This window comes from Leuresthes tenuis, unplaced genomic scaffold, assembly GCF_036924035.1.
Source record: "Leuresthes tenuis unplaced genomic scaffold, fLeuTen1.0.hap1 SCAF_21, whole genome shotgun sequence".
NCBI classification, from domain to species: Eukaryota; Metazoa; Chordata; class Actinopteri; order Atheriniformes; family Atherinopsidae; genus Leuresthes; species Leuresthes tenuis.
The window spans coordinates 21,521,325-21,539,698 of record NW_027325375.1 but is presented as its reverse complement, the minus strand read 5'-3'; the positions used below and the strand labels follow the sequence as shown (position 1 = coordinate 21,539,698).

Here is an 18,374-nt window from a genome sequence, read left to right as displayed (position 1 = left end):
GAACATTATTCTGAAATTGCTCCACAATGTGTGGCTACAGTTGTTTTGCAGATTGCTGAATCTCTGCCTATCTTTACTCCTGAGAGACTCTACCTCTCTCAGGTGCCATTTTAAGAATACCTAATCATATTGCTGACCTGTTGCTAATTCACTTTGAAAGTTGAAACGTGTTCTTCAAGCTGACTCTTTTTAGTACAGCCTCTTGTTGCCCTTGTCCCAACCTTTTTGAGACGTGTTGCTGCCGTCAAATTAAATGTGTCTCACTTTAAACATGTTTTCTATGTTGTATTGTAAATAAGATATTACTTTATGGGATTTGCAAACCATTGCAGTTTGTTTTTATTTACATTTATACAATATCCCAACTTCTTTTTGGAATTTGGTTTGTTCAAGGGAATTAAATATGTTGCTGTATCTTTTTGCAAATTAATCTATGTCAGGGGTCCAATATAAAGGGACGTCTATCATAACACCCAGGTGCTAACCTGTGGAACTTGTGAAAACTTTGCATTATGGATTTTAATTGTCGATAGCTGACGCTCAGACAAAGCAACAAAAATATGTTCTACTGTCTTATTTGCAATGATAAGAACCCCTGAGATAGTCCCAGTCTGCATCCCCTGATACAGACTGGGACTATCCATATCAGTCAGTCAGGACAGTCATTTAGAATATAGAATAATATAGTTGGAGGGGAAAAGGTGTTGTTTACCTTTACTTACTGTAATCTATAAGTGAGAAACTAGATGTACCAAGAAATGAGATTTGTAACTGAGCGGTAACTGAATCTTTTTACTCAAAAGTAAAACTGGTTAAATTCTAAGAACTGTAACTTGTGCTTTAGATTTGTCAAGTTCGTTACAAATTAATTAACCTTCTGTTCTGTAACTTTTCTATGGGAAGGAAAATTAAAAGGAAAATCAATCTAAATATGCAGATTCATGTCCCACAGTTGCCATAAACGTTTACTCTGTTCCAGTCCATTGAACATTATATTCAGACTGAGGAATGCTTTGCCTGATGAAATAAGAGAAGTTGCACATCATCATGTTTTCTGCCTGATGCCTTTTCATGTGTGGCTTTACGAAGATCCTCACCATTTCAGTGTGATGTGATAAAATACAAGTACAGTGAGATATACTGCTGCATTTTCCAAGGAACTTTTAAAGAGTAAGTCTATGAATGTTTTCCTTTAGTTGGTGTAGGATGATTTCTCCTGACTGTGAAAAGATCTTTGTATCTGTTTTTATCCAGGTTGTAATCGTGTTGTTAAGTATATGTGTTGCCTTTTTCAATGTGTTCTGTTCTGATTTGTTAAAGAAACAAACTACAAACTTCTTGTGCTCTCTGTGCTCATGAACAGGTTCAAAATGTTGTCCTTATATTCCTCTTGGGTCTGTGGCAGAATGATTAAGCAGACAAAAAGAGAAAAGAGAAAATCTGCGCTATAAATAAAAAGGTGTGTAATACAATGTGCTACCCCGCTACAAACATCATCTTCTTCCCCCAAACCTCCTGCTCCTCCTACGTCTCCCCTCATGAATATTGGGGGTTCAATGGAAGCAAAGAGGAGGCAGGGACAAAGGGAGAAAAAAGCGTGGAGGAAGGGAGGGGGTGAGCTGATGTCGTCAGAGGCCCAGCAGTGCGCAGGCTCTGTGTGCGCTGGGCTGGCTGGCCATTGATTGGAAAACAACGAGCTGTGGGAGGACAGATAAGGGTGGCTGTGGGATAACGGGTGAGGGACGGGATACAGACTAAAGCTCTCACCACGCTGCCATCTTTACCTCTCGGATTTTTTTCTCTCTCTTTCACCCTGGAATGAATGTAACTGCTGCTGCTCACCGGCTTTTGCTGCAAAGGAAGGCCCAGATTCTTCAGGTCTGAAACGATCCTGCCTACACTCTAAGCCAAAATAAAACAACGTCTCATCTAACTGCAGGTAAACAGCCTTCCTACTGCCCTGAATCTATCATCCTGCCGTCCATTCTTCCTGTCTTGACCCCTATGTGCATCATCTTGCCGTCATCCCCGTCTTGTAACCATGGTTTCCTCCATCTCCCCTCCTCTCTCCTCGTTGCTCTTCTCTCCCTCCCCCACTCCTTTCTTTTTTTGCTTTCTGATGAGTTGATGACATACACTCGCTTCATTTCCATTTCTGTCACTGTTCTGTGAATATCAATTTATAGTGTTAACCACTGCATTCACATTAATGTGGGACAAAATCACTGGTAATTTCATTTGATGTGCACTTGATTGACTCATGATTAATACCTGCTATGTGAGACTGAGGCTTACTTTGATTTTAATTCAATCCTTTGATTAAAGGGCCTTTGTAGATGAATGATCAATATTGTCATTCCACATTCATGACACACATTAACACATCGGAATTTAATGAAGCTGATTTGTACTGTTTTTGCTGTCATTTAAGAATATTCAAAAGAATAACCTCTGTGTAGAATCTGGACAGATTCTTCCGTTTCACTCTGTTTGCACAAGCAGCTGTTTGGTAAAATGCATTGAGGGTTTTGGTTATATTCCATTAGGCTGGTTGATTAGCTCTCTCATACCTGCGTGCTTATAGAGTGGGGAGGTACACCTGAGACCACCACCACTGTCAGTGAAGGTCACATATGGAAATAAAGAGGTGACAGAAGGGGAAAAATAAATAACAAAGAAGAGCTAATATGTAACCCAGCACACCTTGGCCGTACCTGTACCTTCATACAAACCCCTTCACGTCAATTCTCCAGCCAGCAGCTCCAGTGAGGATGCTGTGATTTTGTAGTTTGCTTCTGTGAAATTAAATTATTGCATGTGTAATTGACTCAGCTGACTTAGTAGTAAGTGAAGATTCTACAGCTTTTGGGAAAATAAATAAGGAATGTGCCAATTTCAATCGGTGCACTGGTGCGCCCTACAAGAAGTTTCAAAGACCGGAGTAGTGGGGCACTAATTCCCATTCCTGATTCCCTTATTCCTGAAGAACTACTTACCTGAATTGGGTACATTGATGGACAGAAGTTGTCCATCACTGTTACTATAGAAGGCCAGGGTGATTGGTTCCTCTTCTGCAAGGATTTAAGTCATATTCTGAAGTATTAGTCCAGAGATGAGGAAGATGTGTTTGAAGGGAACACAAACAAACTAATAAACAGCAGAACAGTGAGGAGAGAGATGGGGTGAAATTGTGAAAGACGATATCCGGCTGTAGACAGAGCGGCACTTTGCTGACTGGTGTAATGAGGAAGAAGAGGCTTGCACAAGCTTGTTTTTAAATGGGCTTCTCTGTGCTCACCCACTTACGCCAGGCCTCGCTCCAGCAAAGCACAAAGGATGAAATTTAGGCCTCACTGCTGTAATGACACTGCGTCAAAACAGCCTGACCAAAGCAGAACTTCTGTTAAAAGTTCAACCGAAGCACCAACAATCCACCCAAGAATGAAGGCTGCCTTTTTGAGCAGATTTATGTTTGATTGATAGAATCAAATACTATTTTTCTTTAGCTACTAATTGCCTTTTGACCTTTTTGCTGTCACAGTCACTGTGCTGATTGTTTTTTTATTTGGCAAACTACACAAGACACAAACGTTATACTTCCCAGATGTCTCTAAATCTGAAAAAATGAGTGGATGAGGCTCTTGGTTTCTCCCAAACTCATCTCAGACTGGTGAAGTAGACCCTTGAGTATGCCATAACAAAATAAACTAGTCATGATTTAAGAAAAGTGCAGTTTGTAAATGTATAGTAAATGTATGTATAGTAGTAGACAGACTCATAAACAACCCTTTTCAAAAAACAGTAGAGCCGTAGGAGCTCATACTGAGGAGATGTCAACAACCTCTGCTGGTATAAAATGTGTGAGTGCTGTCATGTGCACTGTGTACAGAAGCCAAGAGCGGCCTTGCTTGCAATCACTTATTTTGATGCCTGTTTTTGCATGATCACACGTTTATTTGTGTAGTTTTTGAGACCTCAAGGTGATTGTGGTGTTTCCTGTGTTCACACCTAATTTCATAGTTCATTATCGCTGTCGTGACACTTGGGGGGAATCTATCACATTATGTCGAGGCACGCATGTGTAATTCTGTTTGCTGCGTTGAGATATGTGAATATCTGCTCTTGAACAGAGACGGTGGCATCTGTGAGCATAGATGACAATTAAAAAAAGAGGAAATTATAGGATAAAAGTTTAAAAAATGCTACATTTATACATTTTCCCTTTGCAAATCATAACAGGCTGATGTTTTGCATAATGTGAAACTGTCACAAAAGGGATATTGCACAGCTGTTACATGCTCAAAAATGTCTGTGGGGATAGACCCTCAACTGTCATGCAAGAGAGCCAAATTCGAGTTGGTTCATTTATCAAAGATTTTAGTTTGTAATGATCTGAAGATTTACACTTACATTGGAATGATTGTACATTATAACACAGTTAATGACACAATTTACATACAAAGGATCTCAGTCAAGTGAACTTCCTGACCAGCTAAAAAAATAGCCTAATTTCTTGAAGCCTAATTTGCTTTGAAAAATGTTCATATAATTCCAAGGCTCAGAATCTCTGACACCTCATTAGTTGAGTCCCAGTAGGGGTGCTTAATTAACTGCAATTTACTGGTAAAGCCAACTGGTTGGGTTCCCTCTGGGACCTGGTCCCCTTCTGGCACATCTACCTCCATCTCCTGTATGTCTAGACATTATGGTGCCACTCCAGATGAGTCGAGGCAGGAGGGATTTAGGTGAAATCACGTAAATCCTTTTTGGGGTATTGTTAAATCCATCAGATTAAAACTGACAAAAATCACTTGTGCTTAGATCGATCCACTCTTTTGTGCCCTAAGCTCATAAAGAAAATTGTTTGGAACTCAAAATAAGCTTAATTTATGAACCTTGCAGAAATGACCAAAGCCAGTACACTACACACTGTCTAATTTTCACTCTTTTTGGTGCAGGTCTCAGACATCCTACTAACAGGGGACGCCATGGAAGCCCCTCTTGTGTGCTTGGATGAGGAGTTTGAGGACCTCCGGCCCTGTCGGATGGATGAGCTGGAGCATCCGGCTCTCAACCACTCCTCTTACTCTACCACCACCACTGTCCCCCTTGCCTCCATCACCCGCGAGGACTTCTCTGAGCTGGAGAACTTCTCAGAGATGATCAGCTTCAAGTCGATGGAGGACCTGGTGAATGAGTTTGACGAAAAGCTCAATGTGTGTTTCCACAACTACAACACCAAGACTGAAGGTCTGGCACCCATACGCAATCAGTCACACAGCCAGGAGGATGAGGAACAGCTTCAGGATGAAGAGTGAGTGATTGACACAAAACCTGTAGCATAAAGTCTACTTTGGGTGATGGCCTATCCAACACGCCATCAAATTAAGATGATTGTGTCAGAGGAATATACATATTTCTCAATCACATGTTAGTGTAAGCTACATACTCTGTCATGGGTGTAATTGTTTACATACTTGCCAGTCTACTGTACATTTACCAGAGGACTCCACGAGAGGGCACATCTGATGACTCAGGACAGAAAAAACACGGTATTGGCACCGTCCCTGTTCAGCTCCTCCAATACTTTTCTCCATGCACGGATGTTTGTAAAATGGAACTAACCTCTCACCAGCAATTTTCACAAGCATATTTGTCTATTTGCAAGTGGCAAAGACCAATCATAAAGATACTGGTGATTGCGGACTTTCTAGACAAGCTTGTCCTTAGATTTCCTGCCATGTTTTCTACTGCAGATCCCATGACCCTACATCCAATGAGATTTGGCCCTACTCTGAACCTACATATTGTAGCTAAAGAAAGCGTAGAATTAGTTTCTGAGGACGTGCACAAACGACGCTCCAAACAAATGTCGGATACACAAGGCAGCCATGATAAGTACGTGTATCAGAAAATAAAAGCGAGTATATTCCTGGCCTGCGTCCTGTAAAGTACCGGTAGTGTGAAGTAGTACTTTACACAGACAGTACTACTTTGCACTACCAAATATGGTAATATGTTGTAATATCAAATAGGACCCAGTCCTTTCGTTTTAATGTTAATAACACAGCAGCAAAAGCATCTACCTTTCTTCCAAATTCCCAGCAGATGCTTGAGGCCAAAGTGGCGGCTCAGCATCACAGCCCAAAAGCCAAAACATTTCCTCATGTAGACCGCAACATCGCCATACAAGCAGTCAGTCATCAGCATGACTCCACCCTCCCCAGCGCCACCTAGTTAGGCTGCATGCTGAATTATTCAGCGTGCAGTTTTGTACGCCTCACTTGTCTTTGGCTCGTTTTCAGTCACTGCCTCTCAACCAGCTGGCTGTCAGAGCCTTCTCCTTTTAACTTGTATGCTCTCAGGCACAAACACAGGCATCCTATCACTGTGTGGAGCTGAATCACGCCAAATATAGCCTGACAGCAGGTGTGAGAGGAGAGTTTTTGGATGGGACTCTCTGATTTCAAACACTGTTAACGTACTGGTACAGTGTTTTTTATTGAATAAAGCTTTGACTGTGAGTCAGAGCAGAACAAAGTGATGTAGATTCACAGATCTGGCACAGATTGCATGCCATAGGCTAATTTTTATTTTCTTATCACCCTTAAGAAAACCAGTACAAATGCATTCCAGTGGGTTAATGCAACAATCCCAACTTTCTGTGGTTTTGTCCTGTAAACAAAGTCTTACTGTTTTTCCCTTTGAAAACAATCCATGTTGTAATCTCATGTAGCCTCATTCATTTGTTATTTAGTCACCTCAGAGTTACACAGATTCAAGCTACAAGCAGCTAATAATAGAAACTGAGGCAGTATTGATGTGCTCTGGCAGGATTGTAATGTGTTATGACGTGCAGGACAGTTTTCAGGATAGTCCGGTTCAAACCAATAACACCAAACTCATAGGCTAACGAAAATGATCAACGATAATCTGCCATTTGGTGACGAACATGCCGGCCTAATCGCTGTAGTTTTCCGATATGAAATATGAGAGAGTCCTACAAGCTGACGGAGAACTAGAATATTAAACAGAGTGATCACTGTAGGGTGGCTACTCGCCAGCAAACACAGCAGGGCAGCTTTGTAACATGGAGCTGCAGTCCCTGCAGGACAGATGATTAAACCATGTTCCTGTGCTGAACATGCAGAATGTGCCGTGCGGGTGTTGATGTCATTTCTACTCTGAGTTGGGACTTTTTTGGTTTGCTTCAAGGTTCAGCTCCAGTTAAATGTTGTAATGTAGGAAATTACATTGTAGGTGACAGGCTGATACAACTCGGTATATTGGTCACTGTATAAAGCTGAAGCCAGTGGTCAGTTCAATGTAAATATGTTGGTCCATAGTGTAAACAGCTTACTAAGATAAAGGTTTGAAAATGACAGAATTGCTTTATGGCAGTGTGTGCGTGTGTGTGTGTGTGTATAGGTTAAGGACTAAGAAGTGTTTATGGCGTGTTCATACTTACACATACGAGTGTTAAGGGTTTCCGGTGGTAAACAAAAAACAGAAAAGTGTGATATAAGGGCTGTTACTATGTATCTATTCCAATCCTTGTTAACTTACAGCCTGCAAAGAACTGTGTAATTGATCCGCAGTGATAGTGTGAGGTGTGTGTGTGTATGTAGATGTGTCTCTTAGGGGAACCGGTGTGGATAAGTCACCACTATGTTTACTCTCTGACAAAGTGTCAGTGTTTGACATTTAATGTCAAACTAAGGATTTAGTTTTATTCTGTGTTAAAAGTTTTCGTCACAGTTTTTTTCTTTCATAGGTAATGATGTATCTTTAAAGCAGTGTTGCATCTGTTAAAGGGATATATATTTTTTCTATCAGGAGTGTGTGAAATACTTTAGAGTCGTTTTTGTGCGTCTCGGGAAAGATTCCTGGCCGGGCAACAAAGCTAAATACTCCCGACAGAGGAACAACAGAAGAATGAATCTTCATCATCTAAAAGAACTCAAACATCATACTCTCATTTTCTCATCTGAAGAGCATCCATGTTGCAATTGGAACCTTTGCAAATGTGACGTAGTGCAAAAATCCACAATATGGCTTTCATTTGGCCCACAATGAAATTTTGATGTTTGGGTTTTTTTAGATGGCAAAATTCTCCAAACTAAGAGCACTGTCTATTGTCTACTGCATGTAACACACTCTACATACTAATTAATCCTAAGTACTTCACACAGCCCCAATTAAAACTAAGCCAAATTCTCATTTTAATGTTACGTACAACCGAAAGCATCATGAACTGTTTTATGATAGAAACAAAAAGGTACCCTGAAATCCAGTAACATTCTGAATCCAGGCACCTCATACATATACCATTAGAAATGCACCTGCAGCTGCTGTGCAGGTCAAAATCATATTAAAGGAGAAATGCAAGGCATTCAACCCTGTTAGGAATCAGAATGGGCACAGCTTGGTGATGTGTTATTATCATGCAAATGAGAACGGAGAAGGCACTGCAACATTACACCTTCTTCTCAAACACAAAACTATTTCTAGCTCAAATTATTTCAAAATTTTAAACGCACACAATAAGGGGAAACACCATTCCAAGCTTTTTTTTTTTTTCCAAATCTAAGCGTATTGAAACTTCAAATAGCTGTGCGTTGCCTTGGCGGGCATGACTGGTGAGGTAAGCTGGGAGCTGAATGGGGTCCACTGTGTGAGCAGGCAGGGGCAGTGCCACTGGGCGCAGGGCTGAACCAACGTCTGAGCAAAGCAGGGAGAAAAAAACAAGAAAGGCACACAAAGGCCTCCAGACAAAGAAGACTCTCTCTCAGTTTTGTCCTTCTTCGTCAGACGGTCGCTCACTCCGGTTCGCAGCCAGAAGCCACAGTGCACAATGATGTGAGAAGCTTTATTTAAGTCTCTGCTAAGGATACCTTTTAACAAGTAATAAGCTGTGCTTTTTTTCTGTTGTGCATTGTTCCTCTGCACGCTCCTCTGCACTGTCATTGACTTGCCATACTGAAATATTGAGTTTGAGGCTGCTAAAGACACAACCGAGTAGATCTTTTATAAGAACAAAACAACACTCCAGACGTATGTTTAGTGGGATCATAATGTGCAGAATGGCTTCCTGAATAGTGAAATTTAAAACAGCAGACTTTGGAGCTGAGGGGGAAAAATAGTGTCTTGTTGCCTCTTTTTGAGATTTGTCTCTGGAGACTGCCTTGTTTACATGAGTGTATGTGTTGTTTTGCAGTGTGTGGGACGCTCTAACTGACAACTACATCTCCACCTGGGACGGCCCCAACTCTGAAGGACTCAACGGCAATCTTTCCGACCAGGAGGTACATGCTGCTCTACATCTCTTGCTTAACTCAAGGACGTTTCTGTTCTGTTTTTTCTCCCTCTGACACAATCATTTTCTACAAGGTTTAAGTTTAGCATTTATTTAGCATATTCTTAGGTGTGAAACCCTTTCTGGACAAACCATGTGAGCAGTATTTGAAATAACATCCCATGAAATATGGTTTTATGTAGGAGGTGTGAAACCAATAATTAACAGCTAATTCTGTGGTGCTTTAAAAGCACAGAGGTCTGACCAAGAAAGTGTGCTCCCACACATATCTTCCGTGTTTTTGCAGATATCCTGAAACATAGCATGTTGTACTCATCCGTCTTTCCCCGAAGAAGTGCCTTCAAGTGCCAAAACTGAAAGGTTAATTCTCTGAATTAATGCTTGACCAGCCTTGACTGGTCTTCCATTCTGGAGAGTTCTCCCTCCTCATCTTCTCCTATAACTAGTTGTCGAAAAATAACTGGAGAGCACACACTTAACAGTCAAGGTCAGAGTGGGTGCTTCACCACGGAGATGAGAGGGTCATTGAGGGATTTCATCACAGAGCTCACATTCAGCTGCATCCTCACTTCAACACAAGTTTAAAGCTTTATACAGAAACAAGAAGAACAGATAACAGAGCTTTCATAATGCAAACAGATTAAGCATTTTTCTGTGGGTATTTCAAATATACCAGAGGCATAAAATATGCTTATTTTCTTGTAAGAAAACAAAATGGAACATTATAGAGTTGTATCTTTGGTCAGAAGTAGTGGCACAATGCAAAAGTCTCCTGTGCAGGTAACATTTCTAATCCTGCTGTTCTTACTCAGCATCACCATCAATTATACTAATGTTTGAGTCTTTCCGAGCCTGTGTGCTGTGATTAAAGCTATCGCTCAACTGTAACCTGTGCTAACTGTGCTCACCCACAGTCTGTGTGCACAGGTGTGAGCCAATTATCATCCCATGGGTGTCACACCTTCAGATGTGCAGAGTTCAACCCACTTAAAACAAAGCGTGAAATTACCAAGACAAAACACATCACAAATCACAGTTCAGTCTTTATCTAATATCTAATGAATGAAAGCATCAGCTTCATAGCGGTCAAAAACTATGCAATCATGATAAATGCCAACCCCTCCAAGTATCATGGCTGTAAAATAAAGATCCATTAAGCTACTTTGTGCATAAGATGCCATTGGATTGCATCATTTAAATCTTGGTATTTAGAATAGAACGATGTGCACATCTGAAAGTGTGATTGCCAATTACTGAAGTACTCACCCATGCAATAGTAATTGTCTCACACCTGTGCAAACAGAAAATGGGTGAGTGCTATCAGTTTAAGTTCACTGGTGAGCCAAGGCTCCTTTCACAATACACTTTGAAAGAAATGCTACATTTGTTTGAATTTCCCCCACTGGGGGATGAATAAAGTATTTTTCTATTCTATTTATATTCTATTATACATGCTGATACCCCCACAAAACTAAAATGCTGCGTTTTACATAGTCACAAAAGCTCTTGAGGTCCTCGCTAAAATGTCCTTTTTTTTTGCATAAACTTGATGACAAACAGCAATGATCAAATTCTGCACAGCAAATGTCTTTTAATGGTTAGATTAAACATTAAAAGATCATGATGTAGATCATCCACTGATTAACATCCATCAAAACTTCAGGCTGTCATGAAAATAGTTCTCACATCAAAGCATAAATGTCAGAATCGTGGTGGTGCTTGAGAGTCGAATCCAGAATTTACCCAAGTCACTGGAAATGCCTCTTTAAGATGTTGTGTGGCCAGTATGAGCAGTATGAGAGGAGATTTAATTTTCTTGAAGCCATGAATGTAGAAAGTTTTATATAAACCGCTCCGATAAATAAAAAGGAAGCAGTCTGGATTAAAAAAAAAAAAAAGCTTTAAACAGCTTTAACATCATTATCAAAAGCTTGCGACTGATTAAAAAAAACACTAGATTAACTAAAGTTTTGGAAAGTACTCAGAGAGGCCATCCTCTGCCACGATTAATGATACAAACAAGAGCGATCCCAAGTTATTGTCTTGGAAGAATTAAATGGAGTGGTTTTTGTCTGATTGTTTATGATAATCTTGAACAGTGACATTATTTAAATGCATCAGCGCTTGGAGGTTTGTGAGCCCTTGAGGATTTAATACATTTCTGTAAGAATAAGTTCTAAAATGTTGCTTTTCGAGAACCCAATTAAACAAACGAAAGCATCTGAAAGCAAATTATTTATCATAAAAACGTATGCAGTATTACATTTCTGTGAAGCGCTCTCTTCGGGTCCTTACACAACATTTTTGTTCATTCCAAAATATTACTTTCTGTCTTTCGTGGAACGACTGGCTGTCATCTTGCTGCACGATCTGCTTGCTCTTGAGTTCAGTTCAGACAGACGTGGAGTTCTTTAAGAAAAATGTCTGAGCTAAATCTTGGCTTAGATGCAGCAAAACAAGCCCAAACCATTCTTTCCATCTATCTACTTTTAATATTAGCCAATGTGAAAGAGACTTTTAATTTTAAGAGAAGATGACCCAGGCTCCTTTCTGACCGCACATTACACACATTTCTTTTGGTGTAACCTTGTAAGTTTACCAAATCACAACTGTCTTGAACTTCCTCTACTTCTACACAATCTTTCTGGATATTAATTGGTGGAATTCTTACTCCTGGGATGTTCAAAGTCCTTCCTCGAGGGCCGCTGTCCTGCAGGATTTAGATGTTTCCCTGCTTCAGCACACCTGATTCAGATTAAATGGATCTCTTCAAAACATTGTTAAGTTCTGCAAAAGCTTGCTAATGATGCATTGATCTGAATCAGGTCTGAATCAGTGGGCCCAACTTGTTAATTTTTTGGGACCCGTGTAAAATTTTCTGAGACTTTAGGTCATATTTATATTGAAATATCGGGAGTACTAAACGCTTTGAAACCTTTTAGGCACCACTGTATTCAAGCATGAGACTTTCAAATGATCGAACCTCTCAAGGAGGAGAAGATGTTTTGCAAAATTGTTGTGTGTTGTGTATATTCAGTGTGTAATTTTAAAGCAACGAATCCACAGCTATTGTAACGTGTGTTTGGGTCACAATCTGCAGATTCATGAGAAGGAAGAGGAGGAGATGAATGAGAAGAATGATAACGCCAGCTGTTTGAATGAAGAGCCTCTAATCACAGCAGATCAGGTGTGTGTGTGCGTGTGTGTGTAATGTGAGACAGCGGAAGCAAGGTGCTACATGATATTTTTAATGGTTTTGTACAATCTGTACACGAATATCACACATTTATCTTCACATAGTTCTTTTTGTTGAACTCACTGTGGTCTGTTTTTTGAGGTATTTGTTTCATGACTTTATGTTGGTCCAGTACACGGAGTGATAAACTAAATAAACTCCGATCCAATAATTAAAGATTTATGTGCAGTGGACAAAATCCCGTAGGATAGAATGAGGTGAGATGGGCCAATTTCTTTTAAAACATGTGGTCCTCAAGATAAGAGAAAATGGGACAGATGTCAAATGAAAGTCTCGAACCAAATTTCATGACGTGTCTTATCAGTTTGAATTACGAGAAATGATCTATGGCAAATAAATTAATTTGGCAAACAGATTAAGAAAACATATGGTTTCTCATTTAAAAAAGAAAAAAAAACTGCTCCCATGGCTCAAATGAAATTTAAATCAAGTCCATGAGAAATGTATAAATAGCTTGCTTCTTTTAGAAACTAAATATATATATATATATAAATAAATATACTGATAGATACTGAAGTAGAATGAACAGAAGAATGTTTTTTATTTGTTTATTTTAGTCAACTAATAGAATTACTGCTGCCCAAAATAACATTGGCACCATTTTTTTCACTCTTGGGAACTTGCAAACGAGCCAACAAGCTGCAGCTTGAACACCAGTGTAATTTACTTTCAAACTTTCTCTTCATCCAACGTGAAAGTGAAATATGAATTACTGCCCTCTTCTTGCAGTTCTTCCAACCTCGAAGTTGGCTCAAAACTGGTGTTTTGGAAAAAGCTACTTGGCTTTTTGATTCAGGCAAATATTTAGCTCAATAATTTGCATGATTTGATATGTTGGCATTTTCTCAACATACAAGATAAGAATATTTAGCTCTTCATAGACTGGCATTGATGTAGCAGCCCTTACATCTGATGTGTCAAAATCTCCCCTCCCGTGAGCGTCTTCTTTTTACAGTATGACTGAAATGATGGCTGCTCCCAAAATAAATTTTGACAAGGCAATTAAAGCGCATGGTTGCCAAGATACAAAGGGTGGCTATTTTACCCCACTCCGCCCTACATTCACGTGTGAAAACATTTGTTTTCCCCCCCGGTTTAAAAAAATTACCACTTAAGCAACTCTGTCACAAGACCCCTGAAATTGTCATGTGGTGTCAGCAGCAGAACCTTCAAATCCAGTCAGTAGTGTTGATGAAGATTCTCTGTAATCCAAGTCATGGTAATCATAAGGGCAACTTGAACAAGTTGAACCAAGATGATTCCATAAATTGTTTGTGTAGCAGCTTAGACAGATGCCCGACTCAAGCCAGCGTATGTTGCTGCAGTCTGAGCAGACATCAGTAATGGATTTTATTCTGACATGTATTCCTTTTAGAGGAGGCTTTCTGCATTTTAGTGGCCACCGACAAATGGACAGTGATAGCTTTGTGTGCTTCTGTCTATCCTAATTCTTTTCCATCCGCCCATCTTCTTAAATCGAACCGTCTCTCCCTCTTCTAGGTCATTGAGGAGATAGTTGAGATGATGGAGAACTCTCCGGATCCCGGTGAAACTGAAGAGGAGGACGAAGAGGAGATCAGCCACTGCTCCTCCAGGACCAATCCCTCCCTGTTAGAGGAGATCAGGCAGCTGTCTCAGGCATCCAACAACAACTGCTCTTATGAAGGTAGAGCTGCAAGTGATCCGTGCGCCTGTTTTTTTCCTCTTTCTTTTTTGTTTTTAGAAAGAGAACGTCTTAATTGAAACAAACCATAAAGAGTAATTTGTTCACCATTAATCATCAGGGCTATATCTCTACTTGTTCATTTAGAAACTATCTAAATAAATTACAAGGTTCCTGATTTTTAAATAGCTGTACCCTACAGCTTCAAATTGAGCATCAATAAAATATTAAAGCTGTGACCTTTGTCAATTCTGTCCTTGCCTTCAACCAAACATGAAAACTCTTTGACACCACAATGTATTGAATTACCAATATAAAGGCCTGTCATAATGACTGCATGGACACTATGGTCAAAGTATAACATGACAAAGCTGCAATAAATATCCATATTATGTTTTCTCTTATATTAAGTTTGTAAAGAGAGATCCACGGCAGGCAGCTCATGCGCTCCTCGTGTCAGGTTTGGATTCAGTCGTCCATGAGGTTAGATTAGTCATCTTGTTTCAGCAGGTCTGTAGGTGAGAGGTCAAGAGGACACAGTGTTCTCTGCCATAAGGTTCCCTGTCGGTGAGCATATTGGAGGTCCATGTGGTCACTCTGTTTGAGTCACACTAATGCGTTGTGACCACTGTGAGAATGGGGGAGATGGAACCAAAATAAAAATAAAAACTACTGTGGAAATGAATGAATTTAGTAGTAATCTGCATTTACATTGTATGTACTTAAGTTTTGGCTGATAAAAAAGCAACTGAGCTGGAACCGATTTAGATGTTTTGAAGTAGAACAGATGGACGGACTAAATGTATTATCATACGTTGCCAAATGATGACATAATCAGTGTCGCATGTTTCAGTAAATTGAGTTATAGACACAGGTTATAAGATTTGCTGATAGACCCTCACTCACTGTAATTCTAGAATTTCCTCTCCAACAATTTGTTTTTATTCTTTCATCTGTCCTGCAGGCTTGAGCTTGATGCCCAGCTCGGCACTTGTTGAACTGCTGCACAGGGTGGAGGCAGCCATCCGTGAGTACTCTGAGGAGCTGGTCAACCAGCTGGCTCGGCGTGATGAGCTGGAGTTTGAGAAGGAGGTGAAGAACACATTCATCACGGCACTGATGGAGGTGCAGAACAGGCAGAAGGAGCAGCGAGACAGCAGCAAACGCAGGCGCCGGGACAAGGCCCTGAGTCTGCAGGGGGGTGGGATGGTGTCTATGAGCACGGGAAACACAGGCTCCACAGGCTCCACGGGCTCCACAGGCCGCTCGGAGAAGACTGGCACCATGCCTGTCAAGGTGAGAAGCCTTTAACTATTCATGTGAATAGAAGTGGGGACCTAACTACACATTCAGCAGCAATAATAATTACATATAAAAATATTTCCAGGACATGTGCAGCATCCATCTTTTATCTTATAATGTATATTAGAGAAAGGTGAGATCACAGTGCCTGAGGGCTCTTCCTCTTCCCTCCCTCTGACTGTTCACATAATGGAGCTCAGATCCATTAGCCTCTAAAGCATCTTCCAGGAAAGTCCACAGTATGTCCAGTAACAGCCCAGTCCAGTCTACTCCTGTGCAACAGCAGAGTTTAATGGATTTTCCCTTTATGCAACGCAGCACCTGTAGTTTTCTCTTTAACACCCGGTGACTGGTGCTGCATTGAAAAAGAAGTAAAGTAATATGGATTTACTCATCATGTATGTTACCCGCTATACGTCTCCCTCGACCAAAATAAGTGGCTTGATAATTCCGATGCAACAAACACAATGAATAAATGTCTCTGACAGTAATGCTGGGTAGAAATCAGCTGAAGGGTCCCCATTGTACTTGTACAGCCAGTCTTTCAATCTGATGACGAAACTGCATTTGTAGTTTGTAATAATTCTCCCGCTGTCTGTGTGTGCATAGCGTTTCAGCATGGAGGGACTGTCCAACATCCTGCAGACAGGCATTAGACAGACATTTGGAAGCACAGGAAATGAAAAGCAGGTAAGCAGATCAAATATTAAAAAATAAAAATTACATATTGAATTTAAACATTACTTTGAAACGGATCCAAACTCACATTTAAAGTGTATCAGCATGTTCTGGGGTCTAGAATAGATTAGATGAAAATGAACACTTTGTTCTGGTGGTCAGCATGTTTAACGTGGCAGAAATTGGCTTGAACAAGAACCAGATTCTTGTGACCAAATGACTTGTTGAAGAATCTTCCAAATGGCAGGGCTAATCTATCTTTGAGTATTCACAGGACAAGTCAGCAGTCTACCTCAGGGCTAACAGAGAACCTATGCTTCACCTTAAGGCCAGAATGTGTTAGACCGTTATTTATTCTTAGCAGTTCCTGAACCCAACCTGGAAGATAACTATGCTCTAGTATCCCCTCCACTGGATAGGCTGCCATTTCGTAATGACTTTAGTTTATTCATGTGTAGTGATGACACTATGATGAAATAATTATTCATTACCGGTACATGAAACAACATGCTTGGCCATTGAATTTCCAGGTTGTTTTTTTTTTAGCCTTCTAAACTTCTTCCGTCTCTGTTTCAGTATCTAAACACTGTTATTCCATTTGAGAAGAAAGGCACCCCTCCATCTGTTGACGACCTGCAGATGCTCACAAAAAGTATGTACAAAGACCAGGGTGCTTGTGATAAGTGATAAGTCTTTAATGTAAAGAAGCTGTATATGCCGAGTAGATCCATTTAGACTGTTTGCTCCTCATAGTTCTCTATGCCATGAAGGAAGACAGTGAGAAGGTGCCTACACTGCTGACTGACTACATATTAAAAGGTAAACTCGATGATATAACCTTTGATGCTCATAGAAAGTCAGTGGAATCGTATCTATCAAATTCAGCTGTTGCTAAATCGAACTACCTGCTCCAAGAATATATAAAGGTTTCTTGTTTTATTTTCATTTCTAGTTCTGTGTCCTACCTAAAGCACGGCCAGGCCAGGGGCCACAGTGTGACAGAGGAATTATCCCCAGAGGACCTCTCCAACCTTCCTCGCCTCTGGCCCAAACTGCATGAGCTCCCCTCTTCTACCATTATCATCCATGGATCCTCACCATCGACATAATCTTACTCACCTAGACTACAACTACTGCCTCTCGCTGAGCTCACCTCCTCCTTTCCCACACATTTGTCTCGGGCCAGACTCCAAAATGGCCGCATTCTGAATAGCAAGTGGGACTGACTGCCAAACTCCACTTTTACAGGACTTCACTAATGGAGCATGACATGCTAGTAACGATCATGAGATCTCTTCGGTACAGGGATACAGTGTTATCACTGCTTTCTTGTCTTTTTCTTTTTAATTTCTTAACTTTTCTGTCTCTGGGTTTTTTGTTTTCCTAGTTTCTCTAACAGGACTTCAGTGTTGCCAAGTTTTGACAGTAATTCATGAACTGACCTCTCAACCACTGGATTCTGATCATTGTTTCGTTCACTAATGCATAAAGACACTCATCCACACACACACATACACACACACAGTTGTTTCCAATGAAAATGGTAAATTCATTTGAATACAAAAGCCATGCACCTTTTTCTGCCAACTCAGTACTGTAGCTCCACAAGAATGACAAGAAACACACGACTATTACGGGTGCAGTGCAGTGCATTACAAAGCTTCTTTCACTATCTGAATATCCAGTGCTCTTTTGACTTATTTTGTATTTTTTTTCTTATTTTGATATTTGATATAAACTCTGTTGCTGTTTTTTATATTATTATTTACTGTATCATCAGAGCGACAGGCTTCTTTTCATTCCACTCCGTGCAGCCACCTGGAGGTGCATCACTTGAGTTTTCCTTGGATATTATCTCCCATTGAGACAGGCTGATTTGAATAAAGACGTGCATATTAGCGTATTTATGGCTTCCTTTGCTCCATGTAGGTGAATGCTACATAGCTAATTGCAAATTCTAATAAACATTCTACCCTAAGTTGTGCGCATCTACTTCTTTTTGTCTACAACTTCAGAGCTTACAAAGTGCTGAAAAGTGTCACGAGTTAGGTTTTATATTTCACTCGGAGGATTTGGGGTTTTCAAAACCACGCATACATGATTTTCCAGTTCCTCGGGGCCTTAACCTGTGCTGGGGGCAACTTTGACAACTATGTGAG

At 40.4% G+C, this 18,374-nt stretch overlaps 1 protein-coding gene across 2 annotated transcripts; it reads left to right on the top strand.

Annotated features, from left to right (window-relative positions):
- The first annotated feature begins 1,654 nt into the window (after nucleotides 1-1,654).
- Nucleotides 1,655-18,193, top strand: fez1 (fasciculation and elongation protein zeta 1 (zygin I)). Of its 2 annotated transcripts, XM_072375381.1 has the most exons (10): nucleotides 1,655-1,939; nucleotides 4,959-5,314; nucleotides 9,218-9,305; nucleotides 12,417-12,503; nucleotides 14,073-14,238; nucleotides 15,200-15,531; nucleotides 16,147-16,227; nucleotides 16,792-16,867; nucleotides 16,969-17,034; nucleotides 17,168-18,193. In XM_072375381.1, exons 2-10 carry the CDS (start codon nucleotides 4,989-4,991, stop codon nucleotides 17,182-17,184), a joined length of 1,239 nt encoding a protein of 412 aa, XP_072231482.1. In that variant the 5' UTR covers nucleotides 1,655-1,939; nucleotides 4,959-4,988; the 3' UTR covers nucleotides 17,185-18,193. The 2 variants fall into 2 exon arrangements, with proteins under 2 accessions (XP_072231482.1, XP_072231483.1); XM_072375382.1 differs by lacking the exon at nucleotides 12,417-12,503.
- Nucleotides 18,194-18,374: the final 181 nt, after the last annotated feature.

Bases quoted from the DNA above. Each gene is read 5' to 3' on its own strand.
- fez1 (XM_072375381.1), top strand. From the start codon at position 4,989: ATGGAAGCCCCTCTTGTGTGCTTGGATGAGGAGTTTGAGGACCTCCGG. The intron at 16,228-16,791 runs GTAAGCAGATCA...TCTCTGTTTCAG, and splicing joins GCACAGGAAATGAAAAGCAG to TATCTAAACACTGTTATTCC. The intron at 16,868-16,968 runs GTATGTACAAAG...TGCTCCTCATAG, and splicing joins CCTGCAGATGCTCACAAAAA to TTCTCTATGCCATGAAGGAA.